The sequence below is a fragment of the Aspergillus ruber genome, assembly GCF_000600275.1.
Source record: "Aspergillus ruber CBS 135680 unplaced genomic scaffold scaffold00001, whole genome shotgun sequence".
NCBI lineage: Eukaryota > Fungi > Ascomycota > Eurotiomycetes > Eurotiales > Aspergillaceae > Aspergillus > Aspergillus ruber.
In genome coordinates, this window is record NW_024467297.1 from 1,472,680 (window position 1) to 1,494,233 (window position 21,554).

The window sequence follows — 21,554 nt, forward strand, 5'->3', positions numbered from 1 at the left end:
GAAAATGTTCCACACTTCCCAGCATCAAGTGCAGCTGTTCAAGTATATTTTAGTTTCTTACTTGCAGACATAATTCGGAGATTTTCTCATCGTTTCTGGTGTGAGACTAGATGCAGTTCAGGATATGGCTGCGGATGCATCTGATTGGTATTGCCAACTCACCTTGTTTTATACATGTTTCATTTTCATGTGTCTTTCAAAGTAAAAAAAAAAAAAAAAAAGAGCAATGCCTTAATCCTAACAATAATGCTATCGTAGTAGGTATACTCCGTAGAATTACCCCGAACGGGTGTAAATATTGCCCCATGGTTCGGCCGCTAAGCTTGGATCCACCGCCTGCCATTCTGCCAACGTCCACGTTCCGTCTTCAACTCCGCGAGCTTGGCTTCCTCTCCTTCTTGCACCAGCCACGTTGCCAGTTTTCGGAGGTTGTCTCTAGTACTAATCGTACCTCCTCCGCCCTCACAATGTCTGGCATGCTCAAGAATGTGTTTGGCGGCGCCGAGTCGTCCGGTGAGGTCAAGCCCGATGATGGTAAGCTATCTGTCCGGAGTTCAATTCCGATTCTGCAATTGCTAGAGATTTGTCTAATACCGCTGTTGTATAGAATTTGCGGACTTTGTCGAGGCGCCTCAACCCTCTCCCGCCTCTATCCTCGGTTCGTCGTCGACACCAGCTGCTGTGCCGAGCAATGGAGCCGCTGTTCCCTACACGGCATGGTACCGGGTGTGGGAGCGGGCATCGCCCAAGGACTTCATGCAGGAAGCAATGGTCCTGCCCTTCATCATCCTAATCGTCGCTTTCCATCTCTGGGGCACGCGGAAGAACAGGCGCAAGGCCAAGCAGTGGGCCCAGGCTCACGCGACTGCTCTCCGGAACGAGTTTGCGGTGGTCGGATTCGGTGGCCTTCACAGAGGCGATACTGCAACTCCCGAATTGGACTCTGTGGACAGCGTGCTCAAGGAAAAGTCTCCTCAGGAGTTCATTTCTTACGCGACGGGTCGGCAGAATGTTGCCTTTGTTGACATTTCGGTTAAGCTGCCTAAACGGTACAACCCCGTGACCTATTGGATGGACTATGCGTTCAGCTTCTTCTGGGAGACCTGGCCTGCTCCTGCTGAGAAGATCGAGGCTACTTCATACGCGTTCGATGGCAAGGAGAAGGAGCTGGTTCCAGTTCCCGCTAAAGATTCGTCGTCTTTGAAGGTCAACAACTCGGCTTATGATGGATTTATATGGGCTATTGTGCACAAGAGCTGCATGCGCAAGTTCCGTCAGGACCGCTACGATGCTTCAATCACTTTCACCAAGGATAACGCCAAGCTACCTCCCTGGGTGACTGTGATGACGGAGAGTGCTGAGATTACTGAGGCGCTTCTTACTCCGGAGTTGATCAAGGCTGTTGAGCAGGCTGGCCATGATTTTGAGTACTTGATTGTCACTGACCAACCCACTGAGAAGCCAATGAAGTGAGTGTCACTTTCCAGCCATCCATGCGCACAAAACCTAACAGTTCTAGGATTGAGGAAACCACCCCCAGAAAGCGCATTGGTCTGTCAATGAACGTTCCTTCCGCCTCTGATGCCTACGCCAGCACCCTGCCGCTTTTCCAGCAATTCCTCGGTTTCGCTGACAAGCTCGTTGCGTCTGCGCACTTCCGTGCTGAGGTGACGCGCAAGGTCCGGAACGTCCGTGAAGCTGAAATCAAGAAGCTTCGCCGTGCCGATGAAGAAGAAAAGGCCGAGGAACGCAAGATTGCCGCAGAGAAGCAGAAGAAGGAAGAGCGGGAGCGCATTCTTCGGGGTATGAATGCGGAGGAGCAGCGCAAGTATCTCGAGCGTGAGAAGGGGAAGGAGAACAAACGTTCTACGAAGAAGGTCACTCGGAGGGCATAGACTCCGCGTTTTCTGCTTTAATCTTTACAATTCTTTCTTGATGCTAATTTTTATTGAGAAAACGTGAAGCGGGCTTGAGAAGCGATTCGATCTTGGCTCATGTACCTTCAATGTATATTAATCTTTTTTGGGCAGAGGATACGGCAGGAGATGTGTCTATTATGGTCTTTCCCAGAAATGAAAATGTTTTATGAGGCTAATACGCGCTCTTTTCTCCGATGTGACATCGAATGTGATCGGCGGTGACCTGAATACGAGGACAACTGTTTGTGCTCCATACTTAACACGGATACGATGTCAGGTCCGTCCATGTCGGCTATGTGTTTCTCTCCGGTTGGGTAGAGTCTTCCCATTCTTCTTGGCCTGCAGAACAGGCTAGAGATAAGCATAGTGACAAACAAGCAAGAATATGACCAGCCTCCTGGACAGGTTCAATTGTTCTGTCCCGGCCCAGGCCGAATGCATACTAACTACAACTATACCTAAGGTTTCGGTCTCTGTTTCCTAATCGGTGTGTCGAGTATGTCTAACACGCCTGCCGAATTAGGAAAGCAGCTTGGCTAGTCCTGCATACAAATTGACTTGACCGTCTCTCCCTCCTTGTTTTTTTTTTTTTTTTTTTTTTTCCTCGTCAGCTTCCTACGATCTCTTCAGTACACTATTCTTTATCTCTTTTCTCGTTCGCGGACCTTGTAATTACTATACCTACACTCTATTACTATAATCGTTATTCTTACTACAACCATCAAAATGGTGTCCCTTCGCTATCTCCCAACCTATGCCTACGCTCTCTTCACTGCCTCTATTAGCACCGCAGCACCTGCGCCCATTGTCTCGCAAAGAGCGACGGCCAATACTGCTGTTGCAGTTGGTGCCGTCATTGATCGATGCACGACCCCTGGTACGATAGCCCTCACCTTCGATGACGGACCGTACCAGTACACTGCCGATCTCCTCGATGTGCTTTACCAAAACGGAGCCCCAGCAACGTTCTTCCTTAATGGACAGAATATCGGGAGCATCTATGACTATGCGGACGTTATTCAGCGGATGCATAGTGAGGGACATCAGATTGCGTCTCATACGTGCGTTTTTCCCTACCTCTTGTGTTAGGTTTGTGTGATGAATGCTAACCATGGATGCAGGTGGAGCCACCCCTACCTCACCTCGCTCGACTACAACGGTGTCGTGTCGCAGATGACCCAGCTCGAAGATGCGTTGCAGAATATTGTCGGCGTCAAGCCTGCCTACATGAGGCCGCCGTATCTTGCCACCAATGATGTTGCGCTGGGTGCTTTGGGGGATCTCGGGTACCATGTTATCAGCTGTAGCATCGACACGAAGGATTACGAGAACGATGACCCCAGTTTGATTGCAAACAGCGTGAACAAGTTCAATGGCGAGTTGAATGCTGGGGGTAGTATCGTTCTGTCGCATGACGTGCATGAGCAGACGGTGTATACTCTAGCGCAGGCTATGTTGGATGAAATTAATGCAAGGGGATTGACGCGTATGTTCCATCCTCTCTCTTTTTGGTTGTTCGGTGCTGACTGGCTTGTTTAGCTGTTACGGTGGCGGAATGCTTGGGCGATTCGAACGGGTGGTACCAGTAGGCAAGGGTTAGATATATATATTTACTTTGAACCGGATAATCCAAGTAAATCGAATTTTATTTCTCTCGCTTTCCATTTGGCATACGTATATCTGCGCCAAGCCAGGTCTTCGATAGTAGACATTCGCATGAGTGATAGGACTACGGGCTAACGGACGAGGATCTATCGAAGATACCTATAATTATGAAGTCCCAAACCTGTATAGCTCTATAGTCTAATGGCAGTATTAATATAAACCACTCATATATCGGTCAGCGAAGGTGCTCACAGCGACCACCTCTTGAAGAACTTCATGATAATCGGCGCGGCATCAAAGTAGGTCTTCTTGGAACTATCATAGTTCCCATCCTTACTGGGCCAGACATGCTTCCATCCATCAATCCGATAATGCGTGATCATTCCTAAATCCTCTCCACTCCCAAACTCATATTTCTGCACATTCCCACCCCACAGCTCCTCCGTCTTATTACTCGTCCCAAGTCCATCCCGATCGGCCCACTGCCTCAATGCATGCGACACCATCGGCAAACACTTCCCATGTCTCGCCCCACCCGCATACGGAATCGTCGTGTCAGCCGTGCCGTGGAACTCCAGAATCGGCACCTTACTGCGTCCCGGGTTACACTGGATCTCCACGGTGCTAGGATCACAGGAGTCTTCTTCAGAGGTGAGGTTCTGATAGTATCCGCCGGAGACGGGGGCGAAGGCGGCAATGCGCGTGGAGGCAATGGGGTCGCAGGCGAGGTCGTTGGTGAAACCGCCGCCGTTGGACTTGCCGGAAGCGTAGATGCGGGTGCCGTCGATGCAGTAGGTTTTTTCGAGGTGGGAGATTAGCTGGATGGTGAAGGAGATGTCGTTAGGACCCGAGGAGACGTGCCAGTAGTCCTGTCTTCATGTTAGCTTTCTTTCCTCTTATCTTGATCTTGATCTCAAAGATCTAACTGGATTGAAGAGGGTAGGGGAGACGTACATCAATAATAGCCTGCGGATAAACCGCAATCGCATCCGGATTAAACTCCTCATTACTAAACTGCGACAACTTCTCCATGTACTCGGGGTCCTTGCCGCGTCCATGGAAAGCAATCACCAAGGGCGCCGGTCTTTCTGTTGTATAGTTCGAAGGCAGATGGATTAGGTACGAGCGGTTGCGGCCATCATCGGTGATCAGGTTTGCGCGGTAGCTGTCGCCGGGGGAGTGGCCTTTGGCCAGGTGGTTGCCGCATCCGGGGGATGTAGGTTTTGGTTGGGGGAGGAGGGAGGATGAGGATGCAGATGCAGATGCGGAGGAGGATTTGGCTGGAAGGGCGATTGTCACGCCGAGGAGGGCGAGGATGCCCAATTGGAGGTTCAGTTTCATGGTGCTGTGTTTGCTGGGAGAGAGGTGAGTTAGTTGCCGAAAGGGCAGTTGCTCAGGATAATATACACCGCACGTAGTAACCGTACAATGTAGATCTGATAGAACTTAGAAACCTACCTCCTATCTTCGTTTGCAGAACTATTATCTTGGCGTGGACTAGTTAGCTGTCAGGTACGAATAACGAAAAATCATCGAGGGCAAGGATCGAACTATATACTGGACAATGCACACATACGAATAAGGTTAATCTGCACACACCTCACACCCAACCAATAACAACATCCCATGTAATATCAATCACATCCAGCAGTACTCGGCTTCTCAGTTCCCCTATCCGGAGGGACCGTGGGAGCTGTGCTAGCCGAGGTGTTAGTGTTTCAGAAGAGTACATAGTGTACATCCTCTGGGTCGTTGACGTGTACTCGGGGACTGCACTTTGGGTTGGGGTTTGGGGGTACGTACCCGGGCTTATCAGACTTGTTATCCAAGGAACAATATTGCAGTTGATAGCTTGAAGGAGATGGTTCAGTCAACACTGCCCTACTGCTATTGTAATCAATCATAAGCATCGGTTTAAGCGTCTCTCCAACCCTATCCGATATTCTATACTATACAAATCCTAAAGCACATGTGTAGAACAGAGAAACACCCTAATCCCTCCCTCTTATTCCACTCCCCTATCCCCCAAACATGCTCCATAAAAACAAGACCTCATGATGCACAGAACCGAGGATCAACACCGCCAATCCGATGATCATCCCAACCGAGCGAACGGCAGAAACTGAAGATCCGAAGATATACCGGTCCGTTCCCTGTCTACTACGTGTTTCCGTAATGAATCCTGTTTATCTCACAGTCAATAATATACTTGATTATTACACTTCTCAAATGACGTGTACTGTTCAAGTCCAAAAGTACAGGTAATCTCGTCTAGAACGACCGCTTTCAAGGAGGATCGCCGGATCTGCGGCGGAATAAGCTTTCTTTTCAGGTCTGAATATTGGATGATGATTATGTGGATGTCATTTCCGCGGTAATTTGGGATAGGGAGAGGACTGTGGATGGATAGTGAATAACTGAATAGCTCCAGACTTGTAGGGTAACGATGTCACTCCGGTTGGTAGGAGATGCCATTCTGCCTTATCTGCTCATACGAGAACATACCGCCTTCTAAAAATAAACTAGCACGCAACTCTGGGCTGTCGTCATCGGGAGTCACTTTCACAATTCACCATGAAACAACCTACATATCATACCCCTGCATCACTGAATCAAGCATAGAAACGCAGCGAATGCAGCGAATGATATCTCTGAAAAAGAAGTTCAAGAAACTCTTCAATTGCCGCAAACTCCGCGAGTTATACGCCGAATGGGCCGTCCTCCTACCTGCGAAGAGCCATCTGGATTCCGATTATAACTTTCCCAAGGGACGTCCGCCGGGGCGAGAAGGAGGACGTGGACCGGGGGCGATGGGGTGGGCTGCTGCTGGGGTGGGATAGTCGTTTGTTATTGAGCTGCATCAAACGGGCACGCATACGGATACGAACACCGAAATGACATGAGACACGACGAGACGACGAACAATGTCAATCATTCACCATACTTTATCTGATACCCTCTAAGTACCTCAATTCCAACCTAGCCTTTCAGAGAACACGGTTACTGCTTCCCAAAAATCTTCACTCGCTCCTCAACCGGCTTCTGCGCCTTCTCTCCCGCTTCTCCCTCGGGGCTCCCAAACACCAACTGCGAGATAAGTCGCCAGTCACTCGGGATACCCCACTGCTTCGCGACGGGAGCGTCGATGACCGGGTTGTAGTGTTGGAGGTTGGCGCCGAAGCCGAGGGCGGAGAGACCGGTCCAGACTGTTGTTTACATTAGGTTGTTGGTCACAATGCGGTGAAGTGGAAGGGGGAGAAGAGAAGCATACTGTAGTACTGGTGCATGGCATTCGAGTGCTCGGCCCAGGGCTGGAAGTGGTCCTTGTAAAGGGCGAATTTCTCAGAGAACGGTCCGATGTGTGCGGGGTCTTCGTAGAAGAGGACCTATTCGTTGTCAGCACTGACCTCCCAGTTCAACAACTCAACCCCAGTGAAAGGGACGTACAGTTCCAACCCCATTCTTAAACCCCTGCAACTTCGGCAACGACTGGTTCTTCCACGTCTCCTCGGGCACAGCGCCCGTGTTTACAAGCTGCGAGAACGTATCAATCGCCAAATCCCACAGCTTCTCATGCTGCTCATGCAACAGCACAACAAGTCTAGTGGACTGGGTGTTGAAGGACGAGGGAACAGTGTTGATGGCTGCGTTGACGAGCTCTTCGATCTTGGAGTCCGGAACGGGGGAGTTCTTGCCGAGCTTGTAGATTGTGCGGCGAGTTTGGGAGGCGTCGATTAGGGGTTGGGCGGACATCTTGGGGGCTGTTGTGCTGTATGGTCTTTGGTTTTTGTTTCTAAGTATGTTTGGGAGGGGTTTGGTGATGGTGGTGGTAAGCGGGACACGTAAGAATGGCGCGATGGCGGGGGATAGCGCGGGGCGGATGGTGGAGCTGACGTTTGTGCTAGCGCTGGTGTAGCGGAAGAGAGGTCGGAGGGCTGCCATTTTATATCAATATTATTGTATGATTGTAGAGTAAGATGATGGTATGGAACAATTCCGTTGAATTGGTGATCTCTTACAAAATGAAAGGGCGGAATTAAAGTAAGCTTAATAATGGCATTCCTCAGTATGACTACGATTTCCGTAAGCATTTGTATATCTCTATCATTATCAAAATGAGAATTAATAATTAGACAACTGTAGTGTATACGATAACAAGCTCCGAAATCCGAAACTCCTAGTCCCAGTCCAGTTCTATATTCTATCAGGCCCGGGTCGACGGGAGCCAGGTGCTGTGATCCCTATTATTGTAGTAGTAGAGGTGAGGTGAGAGAGGACGTGATGTTAATGCTTCAACGGTAGGCTCTGCAAGACGCACTCGCTCGAGGCCTGTCCACAGTTGGTCCCCGAATACCAACCTTGTGAGATAAGTCGATTCTCCAAATCAAGCCAATATTGCGCCTTGCCCCCAGCTCCTGTCTTCAGATCGAGGTCTCCTAGACGGACTTCGACGGGTCCTTCTCCGTCCAATGGCATCTATATACGTCAGTCATAGTGCAGTAAAGCGAACAGAGGTGGAAAAGGCTACCTTGATAAACATAGTGCAGTCTCTCAAAGTCATAGCAAGCGACCTCTCTTTTGACTGCGCTGACTGTCCATGCAGACCAACATCCCGCATAGCTTCCTGGTGTGCTTGAAGCTTCAACAACGTGCTATTCCGGTGTAAAAACCGCGCGAGACGATCCTGGTCTTGGCATCCCTTGACGAACCGAGTTGCGCGCAATACATGCTCGGACCTATCCGAGACAAGGCCAAGAGGGCAGAATGATTTATCTTCCGACCCGCATGCTTTCCGCGACTCGTAGTTCTTCATGTCCCGTAGTGCGCAGGTACGACATCGTCGCGCATCAAGTGGTGCAGACGGGGATTGGAGGAGCCATTTGGGTTTTAGTTCTGCCATAATCATTCCTGGGTCGTTAAATGTTGTCATGTCCGTCACTAGCAAGCCAAACGGCTCATTCAGCGAGAGATACACCCCGCATCGTCTGTGAGGACGCGTGCCGTTGAGTTCAGCTGCACGTAGCCGCTCGTTGCACTGTTGCACCAGTCCCCTAGGGAGTTGGACGAGCGTTTGATCCACTACCTCCTCGGACTGGAACAACGGTCGAATTATTCTATCAAAGTTGCGCGAGATCTCCTGGTACGAGATGCTAGATTTTGTGTCCTTGCGTAGTCGGAGTAATTTCCCCCGCAGCATGGGAGGTATACTCATCTGTTCATTACTAGGCATAGCATCCTTCTGCTTAGGCCCTGCTGTCGCTGTCGCTGGCGCCCATATGATTCGGTAGATTACATTCGCGCCCCCCTCAGCGAGATAATCGAGTTGAGCTCCCGATGGGAACTCCAGGTGATCGGGATTGGTCATCCGTCAAGATGTGATAGTGCTGTGCGATACTGTTTCCTATGTGTTCGAATCATGACCGCATTAGACAGACGCCTGCAATTCGACTATGGCGGGGTTTCGGCGCGTTCAGTTCAAATGGCGATAATCCCGGTCAAGGGATAAGGCAGAGAAGAGTGTCCCGCGCGCGACGCACTGTGCTGGAAAAGGATATCGAAATCTTAGGTGATGTGTACAGAAAACACCCATCCCAGAAGAGGAAAGGTCGCAAACGATGGTTCGATCGATTTCCGATAACACAAGCAATCTACTCCCAATGATGTTATTGATTTAGACGGCGCGGCGTGCAAGCCAAGCCGACCCGGGTGGAATGACCGCGTCCAGAACCCCTGTCGACGCGACCTTAAAAGAGGTTCTAATATAATAGCCGAGAAAAAAAACGTAATCGGAGGATTCGAAGATCAGAGGGACCGATGAACGGGCAATTAACAGATCGGGATCTGAGAAATCGAACCGAATATGCAAGATAATGTCGTTATCAGAACCCGAGGCACTGGGATTGCGAATCTCTCGGGATTTTATAACCAGTTCTCATGCCAAATCGGGTTGCTAGCGTGGTTGACACAATTTACTTTATAGCCGCACTCTTCGGGGGTTAAAATACGATGGCGCTGCAACGCTATCAGACGATGTAATATTGACAGGTCGCACGCAAGAACGAATCTGGTGATTGATCGTATGTCACCAGGGCACAAGGGACAACGGTCGAATGCAATTGGAGTAACGTAGGGGACTCGATCGCGGGGCGTCGGGCACACAGACGTCGGTCAATTATGACCTGTAAAGTAACTAAGTCAGTAAATCATCACGCGCGATTCGTATGGTGCATGAAAGATAGGAGTAAGAGCCATACAGGATGCCGCGACAGCGGGCTGGGAACAGGATCCCCAGGGGAAACGAACGCGGCTTACCAAGCACCGCGCACTCTGGAGGATTTTGGAAAGAAATAGAGCGCTCAGCTGAGAAAAACCCTCCGGGAATGAGGACAGATTGCCAGGCACGAGGAAAAGAAGGAGATATGGTTGAGCTGAGAACGCAAAGCGAAAAAGAAATATGCGGTTCCAGCGACGATGACGTGAAGGCAATGCTGATACAGCAGTTCGTACTCTCACTTCACAATATGGAATAGAAAAGAGGAATCTCTTATAGGTGTTCAAAATTCTCTGTTGGGGTTGGAAAATAAAAAGCAAAATTTCATATTAGCTTGTATTCCCTGAATCCGGGGAACCCTTGCTCTATATATATAGAGCAGGGGGGGATGACTTTATAACCAGTAGCACATTAGGGGTTCCATTTTGACTATAGATAGAGTGGATAATCTAGTCATATAGCCATAGAAAACTACGTCTAGAATTCTGGGCTACTGTACAATTATTGGCATCGCCCAGACATGACCATGAAGCTATCCAATGCCCCTCCGCATAGAAATTCACCCCGCCGAACTTTGCTCCGCCCCGGTCATATCAACACCACAGGACAGCAGGACATACGATACAAACAACTAAAAGGAAACAAGAAGTCAGGTAAATACAGGCACTTGTGTCACTCTCCAAACAATCAACATGTCTACTCCCGAGATCCCAACCCCAGCCAAATGCACGGCGGATTTCTGCTTGATCCCGGTAAGCATACACCGTCATGCTCTACAACTACAGTGTGTTAACAGGATGCAACAGATGGGAACTTCCAGCCCCTCCGTATCCGCTCAAATCGCCGACGTCCAGCGTCTCATTGAAAAGTCCGGTCTGAAATATACCATGCATTCTGCTGGGACTACGCTTGGTAATCTCTCTCCGGTAAAATGCCTAGCTGGTAGTATCATGCTAACAAGATTGTAGAAGGGCCGTGGGATAGAGTCTACCAGGTCATCGGACAGGCACACACTATGCTTCATCAGCAGGGGATAGTGCGCATCCAGACGGATATCCGGACTGGATCGAGGACGGACAAGGCGCAGACGGCGGAAGATAAGGTGAACAAGGTGCGGCAGTTGTTGGGCAATGAATAAAGGGCTATAAACATCCCCTTTTCTCAGGATGAATGAAATCAAAATAGACATTTCTATCGCTATTGGATCGTCATCTACATACAAAATGCCAATGAACCAGAACACCGCGCCGTCGACATACTACTAGTAGAGATATGTCCAAGATGCGAAAGCATCAGATACCAATTTTCAAATCCAGACCCATGTTCTATCCCAGAATGAATGACTGTACAATCCCAACGTCAATATGAACGGAGAATAAAAGAGAGAATGCAATATGCAACGAGTGATGAAAAGAAAGTCGTAACGGTCATTTAGTTCAATGCAATGCCACCCCCAAGCAAGCTCCCCCAGTCTCCACCAACCCAAACCCAGTCAGCCATGCTGGGGTTTGATCCAGACTTGGCCTTGTTGACCATCTCCACCAGTCCTTTAAAGACATTGCCATAGGTTGACCCGTCGCTCGTCGAGCCCGCGCTGATCTCCTTGCGACCAACAGCATTCGTGACATTGTTCAGGCTGTCCACGGTGTCGATGGCGGGTCCCTCGTTGAAGAAGTCCACCAGGATGAAGGTAGGCTGCCGACCGCCATACTGTTCCTTGCACTTATTCGCAGTGTCACCCAGGTTTCCAGTTCCCCCGGATGGTGCGTTGGTCGTAGACACGTAGCTAGAGTTCGGGTACTCGATGTCCAGGATGGTGGTTTGGTATAGGAAATGGTTCATGAGCGGGAGTTTGCTCGACTGTAGCGCGGCTGAGAGATCACCGCTGACGCTTGAGGGGCGGTCCGGGGTGCAGGAGAAGTTCGATGCTGAGGTCACTTCGTACGGGTTCTCCCACACATAGTTCCATTCGTCCAGGAGATAGGATGTGTCTGAACTGGTGGAGCCATCCAGCGCTGTCACGAAGGTCACTAGCCTCTTTCCATCATCAATCATACTTTGGAGCGTCGGCCACGAGCCGGAGGAGGCGGGGGTATAGGTGTATTTGTTGAGACCGGACGACTGGTATGCTGAGTCAATGTCCGAGGCCGAAGCGCCGTCCGAATTCACCAATAGAATGGTCACCACTGCATCAAACGTCAGCTATCGTTTCTTCCACGACACATCCAGACAAACAAACATACCCTCATTCGCATTTGAATCCATCCATTTCTTAATATCCGTCAACCACGACGTCAATGTTCCCGCATCCATCAACTCACAACTCGAATGACATAGATGCCATGCCGAGTCCTTCTTGTGAATCTGCGCGGTAAGTAACCGAACACCAGCACTCAGCTGATCAGTTGTCCCGTAGTACTGATCCCCCGCAGTTGAATAATCCGTCGACGCATCTCGTACAAACGGACTGTCGTGGGCGCCTAGATGGGTGATTTCGCCGTAGTTTTTGGAGCATAGATCGGGAGAATTGTTGCATGCTGTGCTGCGCGGACGGAGGCCTCTTGCGGCCACGAGGGGGAGAAGAGCGAGGAATCCTAGTCCTTTCATTTTGAAGGTCTCACAAAGGATGTTGACAGCTGCTGGTTGAATGCAGCAAGAGGAGAAATGCTTGTCGCTGTTTGATAAAATGGCAGTTCGGAAATGAATCAAGGAGGACGGAAGGGGGAAAGGGAGTACTCGAAACTGATACAAGTGACAACGCCTGAGAATCACGGCCCAGCGAGATTCACCTAAAAATAAAAGTGACACACCTGGTGGACTTTGTAGACAAACCACCACCGATCAACCGCCGATTCTACTATTCTTAGAAATGCCAATTCTGGGGACGCGCCATCAGGCCGTGGCTGAGGTGGCTGTTGATTGGTCGATTCCGTCGCGCGTTGCCTGGGGCATTAGACATGTGTTTTCCAAATACGGTATAGCGTACATCGACTTTAAACCACTTATTTGTACAAGTAATATATGGGAGTGGTCACTCAATCCTCATCGATTTGTTGATTGATATTGGTGCTCCAAAGGCATAGTTTCACATGGCCGGGCTTTAGGGTACAAACTTGCAGTTGAGGACCAAAGGTCGGTGTGTATGTGCGTTTCTAACGAGGGCTCTGTGCAGCTGCATATGGTTCAGACGGCTGAGCAGCATTCTTGTAGGGGCCATTGTCCTTTTCAGTTGCCTGATTTCGTGATATTATAGCGTCTACCAACATAATGCGTCTCTAGATCCGGCATATGAACTTTCTTCGCCCCGTACGAGGGCAGGCGCTAAAGCCTGCTGGGGCCTCTCCTCCAGTGCAAGTGGTGTGGAATCTATAGACGTGACTGCTGCGCGCGTGTATTTGGGATTAGAGTACGGAATACAGAGCAGTACAGATAATGATGTGATAGATGCGAGGTGGAAGATATTCTACCCCGCGTAGCCCTTTGTAGGAAATTTAAATTAATGTCGGATTCATACAGGCTGCCGACATGCCCCACAGACTTAGATCCACTCGAGGTAGCGGTAGATCAACCCAGAAGATGGAATTGGAAGGGAATAGGGCCCCGAAAAGGGCAGATCACCAGAAACAGTATATAGTACTCGCATCGTAGAACTGGGCATTATGGCTTACGGCACGGGTATTGAGTAACGACCACTTCAATAGTGTACAACTATTTGACCTAGTATCTACAATCCCAGAGCCTTCAAAATCTCCTTCGCCACACCCGCAGTACCAGCCAGGTTCTGCTCCGTAATGAACGTCCCACTCAGTCCAGCAAACATTGAGACAACCACCTTTTTACCCCATGGTTCGCAAGCCTTGACATATTTCCCCTCACTGTAGCCCGATTCAACTCATCTTCTACCAAAAAAAAAAAAAAAAAGGCATAACCGTTATCGCTCTTATCTGATCCTCATCATTCGAGAAACCAGTCACCGTAGTAGAGAAAAGGAGGCTTCGCCGGTGGGTGCCGTGGCCTTGAGGAAAACAGTCGGACCATGACAGACGGCTGTAAGTGTTTTATTTGTGTTTGTAAAATACTGGGCCAGAGCGAGGATGTTGGCATCTGCGTAAAGGTCGAATATTGCTGGTTGGCTAGCCTTCATTCACTTTAACCAAAACCAAGCACAAGCTGTGATACATACATCTATGACCACGACATAGAATATCGCATCAAATCTCTGGGCCTCTGCTAATATATTTGATAACTTCTTAGTTGTCTTCTAGAGTGATTGGTTCTCGTTTAGGAATTCCGTGTATATGGGATCATTTTGAAACATTTCTACAAATGCATTAAACCGCATAATCCCATAAACATATAGTAAGCGGAATGGTTAGGTACGCATGTCAATCATGCAGATTAACGGTGCGGACAACAATGTAACCATGGATGGATTGAGATTAAAGATATGAATGAATATCGACATTCAACTGTAGTGCAAGCAAGAAATCGATATCCGCCGTGCGTAGAGAGCACCCAAGCTGAAATGGTTAATTCTGTTGACCCTCCTGACCCTAATTCCAGGTATTAAAATCTTCCAACGATTCTTCAGCGCCTTCTAGGTATATCTTATTAAATTTTAACCTGTATCCTAGTATCAAATAAAGGGAATTTCAATACCTCAGCTATATCACCTGTACAATATACAAAACCAAACAGACGACCCGGTCTCCGTGCAACGAATGGCCTACAACAATTTGAAATACCCCCTACACAACCCACTCGAAGTAAACACACCGTCAGGGTCAACACTCCTCTGGATCCTCCTCAGCCTCTCCAGGTTTTCCTTCCCATAACCACTGTACGGTTCTTGCTCTTTGCTTGCATAGTTGATATACATCCATGGGTGATGCTTTCCAACATCCCGTGTGGCAGCAGTAGATTTCTCGACCCAGTTGCTAACAAAGGTATTCATAGCGCCATCGTCAGAAGCGTTGTTCCAAAGTGTGGTCAGAAGGACGACTGGAGTTGTTAGCTGCATTGCTTCTGCATTGGCTCAAATGGGACAAGCATACCAGTCAGTGGACCATCGGCATCTAGACCAGCGGCACTTCCTCCTCTCTCCCTCGACGCACGGATGGAAGCCTCATATAAAGGCTGGATAACGAGATTCGGGAGAAATCCCGGCGTTTCCTTGACAGATTGGAGCTCCTCGACCATGATGTCTTGGATTTGACGGTCTAGATCAGCGGATGGGTAGTATGACACAGTAGCGAATAGGTTTCTGTACAGTTAGCTACTAGGCTTTAGCTACGTGGAAAAGAGACTGGGAGCGTACCGACCACCAGGAGGCGTTGCTGAATCTACCTCCCTACTAAAGCTCGTCGACCAGTCAATCCGAAGAGTACTCGACTCAGACGGGACCCGATTCAATCTGTAAAACGGCCGGGGATTCAATTTTGGATGTGAGTACTCCTGAGTAAATGCAAGAGTGTAGTTATCTGTTTCTTGATCGTAGCCAAAGTCGTAGTAGAATGACATGGCGGTGTCGCTTTTCCCGCTTCCTGTTGTGAGTTCGTAGGCGATGTCTGCGATGATGTCCCTTTTATCTGCTGAGTAGGATTTCTGCCCTGAATAAAACTGGGTTTGTGAGACGGCTCTCATGGTGAAATGAGTGACAATTCCGAAATTGTTCATACCCCCACGAAGGGCGAAGTAGAGGTCGGGGTTGGTGTGCTCGCTCACAATTGTGACTGTGGCATTGGGGAGGACAATCTTGTTTCAAGTCAGTTAGTACGTCACTTCCATATTTAGGACTAAGGAGGATACCTCATATTCAAAAACATTGTCCTTCGCCAGTCCATACACAGGTGAGAGATGCGAGAGTCCACCCCCTAGAGTATATCCTCCAAGACCGACACTGGCAGCTCTTCCACCTAACGTGGTCAAGTTATACTTCTCCAGATCTGCGTATGCACTGTATAAGGTATGGCCCGCGCCCAACCTTACTTTCGTCTGATCTGGAAGTACCTCCGTGGTCCTCATCCTCTGCAGGTCGATTGTGACTCCTCCAACTGAGACAGAGTCATCGGGATATCGAGCATGCCCACCACTCTTGACGGCAAACTGGCAGGATGTATCGAGGATGATACTCAGGATGGTTGAAACGTCTTCACGAGAACGAGGCTCGACACGGCAGGCTGATCGGACGTTTTGTTGTTTGGTGTCCCAGGCGCTGAAGTTGCCGTTTCCTGGGAAATGAGTTGTAATGTCGGAGTCCCTGACTAGACGGGAGCACTGATAATAGGTCAGAGGATAGATAGGACTGAGTTTGACCTGGAAGAACAACATACTGCTTGAGTACATGCCGACGCTGAGTTCGTTTCTCGCCTAGATCCAAGAGTACTAGCGGGAAGAAGGAGGGAAAGAATGGTAAGAAATGCCGGCTTCATTGTCGTTATCACTGCTATGTTGGATACCTCAGCTACCTCAGCTACCCCAGAGATTGGTACTATTTATCTAAGTTTCCTCAACATATCGCAGATGTTGGTTAAACCTCGGTAGTCAGCATCTTGCAGAAACTATGGAAGTACGGAGTACCTGCAAGCTGCTTACTGTCAACAACTGGGCCCTGTACTTTCGACGTCAGTGTGTAAATCTTGCCCTTACAGGAAACTTAACTGCACGATGCAGCGGGGCTAAAATATCTAGAGAACATACTATGATGTAGTATGGAGATGGAATACGGAGATATAGGGAGATCCACTGTCATCACTGTCAGCAGGATGCATAAGCCAAGAACATCCCCGGAGTTTATAAATGTGGAGATGAATAAAAAAGACTAAGACTATATATTGCTCGAAATGTCGGCAGAAGACAATCGATACAATTAAGTTCACACCTCAAAAATGGCTCATTTACTGTTATTCCTTGTCACTCTTTTGCTTGCCTTTATCGCCAATGCATTCCACCTTCATGAAGTTTACCAATTCCCCAATGGCACCTGGGCAGAAAACATCGCCGTTCGGTCTAACGGTAACCTTTTGGTGACTTTTGCTAGCACCCCCGAGTTATGGGAAGTCATCCCATCGGCTCAACCCAGAGCTACACAGGCATGGCGTCTCCACCACTTCCCCAACGCCGAGATGGCAACCGGGATTGCAGAGCTCGAACCGGACGTGTACGCCATTATAACACCCAACACTGTCTGGAAGGTGGATTTGAACAATGGCACGAAGAACACTCCAACGCGAATCGCCACACTCCAGTCCGCCAGAACGCTCAATGGTATGGCGGTATTGGATCCTGATACTCGAACGGTGGCTATCTCAGACTCTGAGGCTGGATTGGTCTGGCGTCTCGATACCAGTACTGGAAACTATACCGTAATACTGAAGGACGAGACCATGGCTGCAAATACAAAGGAAGGTGTCTTGCTCGGGATCAACGGATTGAGGGTACACGATGGTCATGTCTACTATGTCAACACACCAGAACGACTTTTCTGCCGTATCCCAGTGAACACAACGACTGGTCGAGCAACTGGCTCTCGCGAAATCATCAGCCAAGGCGCGCTGGCAGATGACTTTGCCATTAGTCGCCAGGGAGTTGGATATCTTGCTGGTCTAACAGATAGTGTCGTGACGCGGGTCTTTGCGAATGGGACACAGGAAGTGATTGCAAACTCAAGTGCGTTGATGTCCGCTACGTCAGGGGCATTTGGACAGCTTGGTGGCTCGGATGTTTTGTATATCACGACTGGAGGGGAGACATTGCATGTGGTCAATGGTACGAGTTCGAAGGGAGGGAAAATACTGGCGTTGTCTCTCGGCCCCTAGAAACTTGGATATACCACGACGCCAAAATGTCGCATTCTATATTTGCTAAAGCGACTGTAGCTAGCTTAGTTTTGAAAAATTCATCGTGAGAGCATTAGTACTCACCTCTATACACGTACGCATGAATCCACCTACAGCTTGGAAGTCCGCATAGAGACACCAATCAATAGACTATTCCGTAGAGCATGCTGAGAGCCCGAAGCTATCACTGGATTGTACATGGATATAATACAGATACATACTAATTTTATATACAGAGAGACTAGATGTCATCTTGTTCGTGAAAACGCACCCTTCCGCAGGTGAGTCGCCCGCCATGCGGTACGCCGGGTCCGAATCAGAGACAACTTGGTGCTGGGCGGATTTACTAACCGGTGCAAATCTTTCATTTCCCAACCACGAAACAGGGAATCACTGCCCCATGCCCGGTTCATGTCCTGAGTGACCTTGTGCACATCATACGGGTTCTCGCGGCGCAGCATCCGGTTCCTGGGACGGCTTGACAATCGATCTCGTCCAAAGAGCACCGCCAGGCGGTGTCGACATGTGCGGCGGATCCAATACCTTGCGAGTCGGACACCGTACTGCTCCAGTTCTCGTAGGAGCACCAGTCCGCGCACCCAAGGGACCAGCTGTTCACCCTTCACCTTGAAGGGGTTATAAGCTTTTGCCTCGGAAAGGGAAACCCGGCATCGGAATCCCCATGAGACAATGGCGCACTGCATCTGGGAGCCGAAGATCGCCTTCAGCATGTCGCTTCCATAGTGCGCGGGTGGAGCGGCTATTCTGGCATTTTGCTGGTCTGGTGGAGTGGGCCATGGTTCATTGCCAGGTGATTTCGCTAGGGAGGAGTAAAAACGCGCTAGCCAAAGACAGCAATCTCGAAGTTCATACCAGCGGTGGGTCATTCCAAATCGTTTCAATATCTCAACCCAGAGAGCGGCATCCACGTGGCAACCTTTTGGAACGGTACGCTTTAACATTTGAAAAACCACGAGCACTTCCTTGCTAGGGTGGAGGCCAAACCGTACCGGCGGCCCAACTCCTGGCCTTCGTGGACCGAGAGCCTTGCGGACCAGGAGGTTAAGACTGTCTTTGGTTAGGGTTCGGCCGCGCAAAGTCATCGTATCTACGACCTTGGCCGCAGATTTCAGATGACCGGCAACAATTTGTTTCCGGAAATGCACGTTGAAAAGCTCAGGACCTTCTTCCGAAAGCTCAGTAAGAATCGCGAGTGTCATCTGGTAATGGCGCCAATCGCGTGTCATGTAGTACGACATCAAAAGGGACTCCTGCATTGTGGCATCCTCGAGTACATCTGGATGTTGGTCGCTATGAAGTAGGTCAGAAAGAAGGATATCACGTTTTTCCTCTGCTAGTCTTCGAATCAAGCGTGCAAATACACTGTCCCCAACAGAAATGCCCGATCTTTGAAGCAGTCGGAGTTTCTCCAGGAGATCCTGACTTCCGTGAGCCCGGACTGCCATCTCGCGCAATGACTGTGGACCGATAGCCGTGACCCCTAGCATGCGTAGCCCTGAGAGAATCATGTCTAAGTTGAATGACCGGGTCGCAAAAAGCCGTGCACCTATCTCATCGCTGAACGGCTTTTCTTCTACCACAAAATTTTCGACTCGTTCTTCCGCAGGAATTGCATTTCGGTCATCGGAATCCACGTTTTGGGACTCGAACATATTCATTGCATACGTTTCCAACTTTTGATAAACGTGTGTCGGCGTATGTTCCATTGCATACTGCAGCAGTTTCTGGATGTCTTCAAATCTTCGCGGATGTTCATCGTGCGAGACGAAAAACACATGCATCCATAATGCCTCCCTCCCAAGCCCTGATTGCAGCAACCTCGAGATAACTGGACCATATATATGACGAGCTTGAGTTCTGTGACAGATTTGTCTGAATGCGCGTATGCCGGGAGCTATCGCACCTTCGTTGACCATAGGATGCGGACCAAGCGATATTGCTGGCTCAAGGAGTTGTAATATGTCATTTGAGTTTGATAAATGCAAATGTTCCAGGTTTTCATGCCATGTGACTGCCTGCTGCACCCTACCATATTCCAAAAGCCCACCGACAACCTTAAGGTAAAACCCATCCCACCGTTTACCTGTCTTTTTCCACAACTCAGAAGCATAAGTCACAATTTCCTGCAAGAATAACCCCCGCTTCAGACCCAGTTCGATGAAGCTCTCCCAAAGGAAATCTGCGTGCTTCCCATCAACAGGCAGCTCTATACCGTCGTGTCGAATCGTCAATCCCTCCCAAATGTCTAAAGTGCCTTTGTCTCCATAGTGACGCTGTCGATGGCGAAGAAGTTCCTCCCAGAGGGCAAAATCATGCCGTCGTGCTGGGTCGTCCACTAACTTTGCGCCGAGGTCTCTGATGTGTCCAATGTCCGACTCAAACTCCAGCCTTTCAGGTTGTAATGCCAATGATCGCGGGTAATCCTGCGCAGGTACTGTTGCATTCACGTGCGTCTTTGGATGCGGTATATCATCATAGGTCCTCTTGCACGACGATCCTATCTCGTGCACACGAAAACTGAAAGGTTGTCGAGTTGATTTCTGGCGTTGAGCGGTGGGAGATTCGGTTGACGGTTCGGATTCAAGTTCAGGTCCATTGAGGCTCGTATTCTGCGATATCGTTCGAATTTGGCATCGTAGACGTTTGTAATTGAGCTCCAATTGTTCGATCCCAAGCGGCGTTGCTGCCAATGAGTCGAGGACCGAGACAGCGGATGGCCTCTTCAATAAGCGAACAAGCGCCGGGCGCATGGATCCTGAGAAGAGAACACGAAGGGAATGAGAGGCAGCTTAACCATCCTTCTCGTCCATCGTACATAAAAGAGAAAATTCGACTTGTTCGAAAACTGTACAGCTTTTAATCCCGATACCTTTTTGAAAAGCGGCGGGATTTAATGCCACGTGACTGTTAATAAGCACGCTGTGTGAAAGGCGGAAACAACGTCACATGATCTCCTACGATCCACACTCCACAAACGTCGACTTGAGCCTTACCCTGTGTTTCGATCCCCATTGTCCATTCGCGCCTCCAGAGCCTCGCTTTTCCGCCCCGCAAACCACAAAAATGTACCGCACCGTCCCTCGTATGGCTGGGTATGTGTTCCCTTTTCAATTCCTCCTGATCCGAGTCCCGCGCACAGTTCCGGAAAGTGGTGGTGCAATGCTCGCCGGTCGACCGATAGTGATATGAGTTGGTTTGATAGCTTCTGCAGACAGTCTGACTGACGATTTCATTCCTTGCGACATCTAGGTTCGTGTTCCGCGAGAACCGTGTCCCTTACTACCAGCGTCTGTTCCAGCAGCACGATGGTAAGCGCCAGTGGTGGAAGGTCAGTGCTCCCGCAAATCGATTCCAGACTTTGGGCGAACAGACAACCTGACATACAATTCTTGATTATTTGAAGTCTTCGCGCTCCGGTTACATAATGTACCCCTACCTCTTCTCCGTCTACGGCATGGGTGCTGGTGAGTCAATCCTCGTTTGGAAACATTAATTGTTATGCACATGGCTAATTGCATCCTAGCTACCTTGTACGCCCTTGGTCGCATGGTTTTCGTACGTTCCTTTGTCTCTAGTCGCCGGGAATCTGTGCACAAGCTAACCCTTATTAACAGGGCCACAAGACCTGGATCTAAGCTCCCTTTTGAAGCGTTTTCTATTGCATGATAATGGCAGTGTACTTCTACTTCAATGCTGGGCTGCGAGGGTAGATGACAGACGTTTCGACGTTGTATATAATATATGCCAGGCGTCAATGAAAAATCTGCCCTAGTTTTGATCTTTCCAGTTGCTTTCGGAGTGTCATAATGACATTATTCATCCGCGAGCGAGGACTATTGTATGTGTGTGTGTTTCGACACTTTAACAGGCTTGCGCTTCCCAGTAGATATCCCAAGCTCA

General features: G+C 49.3%; 11 protein-coding genes across 11 annotated transcripts; 5 read left to right on the forward strand and 6 right to left on the reverse strand.

The window, feature by feature from the left end:
• Positions 1-467: 467 nt before the first annotated feature.
• EURHEDRAFT_399057 (CCDC47 family protein) lies at positions 468-1,895 on the forward strand (the record flags this gene model as incomplete). Its single annotated transcript, XM_040779894.1, has 3 exons — positions 468-534; positions 608-1,469; positions 1,514-1,895. The coding sequence occupies 3 exons, from the start codon at positions 468-470 to the stop codon at positions 1,893-1,895; spliced, it is 1,311 nt and encodes a 436-aa protein (XP_040643609.1).
• Positions 1,896-2,498: 603 nt separating this feature from the next.
• On the forward strand, positions 2,499-3,577 carry EURHEDRAFT_407934 (chitin deacetylase). The gene is made up of 3 exons (XM_040780698.1): positions 2,499-2,980; positions 3,041-3,405; positions 3,459-3,577. The coding sequence occupies exons 1-3, from the start codon at positions 2,646-2,648 to the stop codon at positions 3,506-3,508; spliced, it is 750 nt and encodes a 249-aa protein (XP_040643610.1). The 5' UTR covers positions 2,499-2,645; the 3' UTR covers positions 3,509-3,577.
• Positions 3,578-3,618: 41 nt separating this feature from the next.
• Positions 3,619-5,119, reverse strand: EURHEDRAFT_519970 (alpha/beta hydrolase family esterase). Its single transcript, XM_040786801.1, has 4 exons — positions 5,101-5,119; positions 4,983-5,010; positions 4,479-4,878; positions 3,619-4,393 (listed from the first exon to the last, which is right to left on the reverse strand). The coding sequence occupies exons 3-4, from the start codon at positions 4,863-4,865 to the stop codon at positions 3,773-3,775; spliced, it is 1,008 nt and encodes a 335-aa protein (XP_040643611.1). The 5' UTR covers positions 4,866-4,878; positions 4,983-5,010; positions 5,101-5,119; the 3' UTR covers positions 3,619-3,772.
• Positions 5,120-6,524: 1,405 nt separating this feature from the next.
• Positions 6,525-7,277, reverse strand: EURHEDRAFT_444939 (Nitroreductase; the record flags this gene model as incomplete). The annotated part of the gene is made up of 3 exons (XM_040783497.1): positions 6,525-6,730; positions 6,796-6,910; positions 6,972-7,277. The coding sequence occupies 3 exons, from the start codon at positions 7,275-7,277 to the stop codon at positions 6,525-6,527; spliced, it is 627 nt and encodes a 208-aa protein (XP_040643612.1).
• A 531-nt stretch (positions 7,278-7,808) lies between these two features.
• Positions 7,809-8,889, reverse strand: EURHEDRAFT_512065 (inositol-pentakisphosphate 2-kinase; the record flags this gene model as incomplete). Its single annotated transcript, XM_040786029.1, has 2 exons — positions 7,809-8,000; positions 8,053-8,889. 2 exons carry the CDS (start codon positions 8,887-8,889, stop codon positions 7,809-7,811), a joined length of 1,029 nt encoding a protein of 342 aa, XP_040643613.1.
• A 1,598-nt stretch (positions 8,890-10,487) lies between these two features.
• EURHEDRAFT_373819 (thiamine-binding protein) lies at positions 10,488-10,933 on the forward strand (the record flags this gene model as incomplete). Its single annotated transcript, XM_040778573.1, has 3 exons — positions 10,488-10,547; positions 10,602-10,707; positions 10,764-10,933. 3 exons carry the CDS (start codon positions 10,488-10,490, stop codon positions 10,931-10,933), a joined length of 336 nt encoding a protein of 111 aa, XP_040643614.1.
• Positions 10,934-11,105: 172 nt separating this feature from the next.
• Positions 11,106-12,530, reverse strand: EURHEDRAFT_33776 (uncharacterized protein). The gene is made up of 2 exons (XM_040778391.1): positions 12,039-12,530; positions 11,106-11,981 (listed from the first exon to the last, which is right to left on the reverse strand). The coding sequence occupies exons 1-2, from the start codon at positions 12,400-12,402 to the stop codon at positions 11,227-11,229; spliced, it is 1,119 nt and encodes a 372-aa protein (XP_040643615.1). The 5' UTR covers positions 12,403-12,530; the 3' UTR covers positions 11,106-11,226.
• A 1,966-nt stretch (positions 12,531-14,496) lies between these two features.
• On the reverse strand, positions 14,497-16,226 carry EURHEDRAFT_469776 (FAD-binding domain-containing protein; the record flags this gene model as incomplete). The annotated part of the gene is made up of 5 exons (XM_040785291.1): positions 14,497-14,796; positions 14,850-15,058; positions 15,113-15,549; positions 15,604-16,071; positions 16,128-16,226. 5 exons carry the CDS (start codon positions 16,224-16,226, stop codon positions 14,522-14,524), a joined length of 1,488 nt encoding a protein of 495 aa, XP_040643616.1. The 3' UTR covers positions 14,497-14,521.
• A 677-nt stretch (positions 16,227-16,903) lies between these two features.
• Positions 16,904-17,677, forward strand: EURHEDRAFT_407937 (uncharacterized protein). Its single transcript, XM_040780699.1, has one exon. The coding sequence runs from the start codon at positions 16,920-16,922 to the stop codon at positions 17,610-17,612; it is 693 nt and encodes a 230-aa protein (XP_040643617.1). The 5' UTR covers positions 16,904-16,919; the 3' UTR covers positions 17,613-17,677.
• Positions 17,678-17,881: 204 nt separating this feature from the next.
• Positions 17,882-20,404, reverse strand: EURHEDRAFT_512070 (uncharacterized protein; the record flags this gene model as incomplete). Its single annotated transcript, XM_040786030.1, has 1 exon — positions 17,882-20,404. The coding sequence occupies one exon, from the start codon at positions 20,402-20,404 to the stop codon at positions 17,882-17,884; it is 2,523 nt and encodes an 840-aa protein (XP_040643618.1).
• A 313-nt stretch (positions 20,405-20,717) lies between these two features.
• EURHEDRAFT_445096 (cytochrome c oxidase subunit 7) lies at positions 20,718-21,289 on the forward strand (the record flags this gene model as incomplete). The annotated part of the gene is made up of 5 exons (XM_040783507.1): positions 20,718-20,746; positions 20,904-20,982; positions 21,058-21,118; positions 21,178-21,209; positions 21,269-21,289. The coding sequence occupies 5 exons, from the start codon at positions 20,718-20,720 to the stop codon at positions 21,287-21,289; spliced, it is 222 nt and encodes a 73-aa protein (XP_040643619.1).
• Positions 21,290-21,554: the final 265 nt, after the last annotated feature.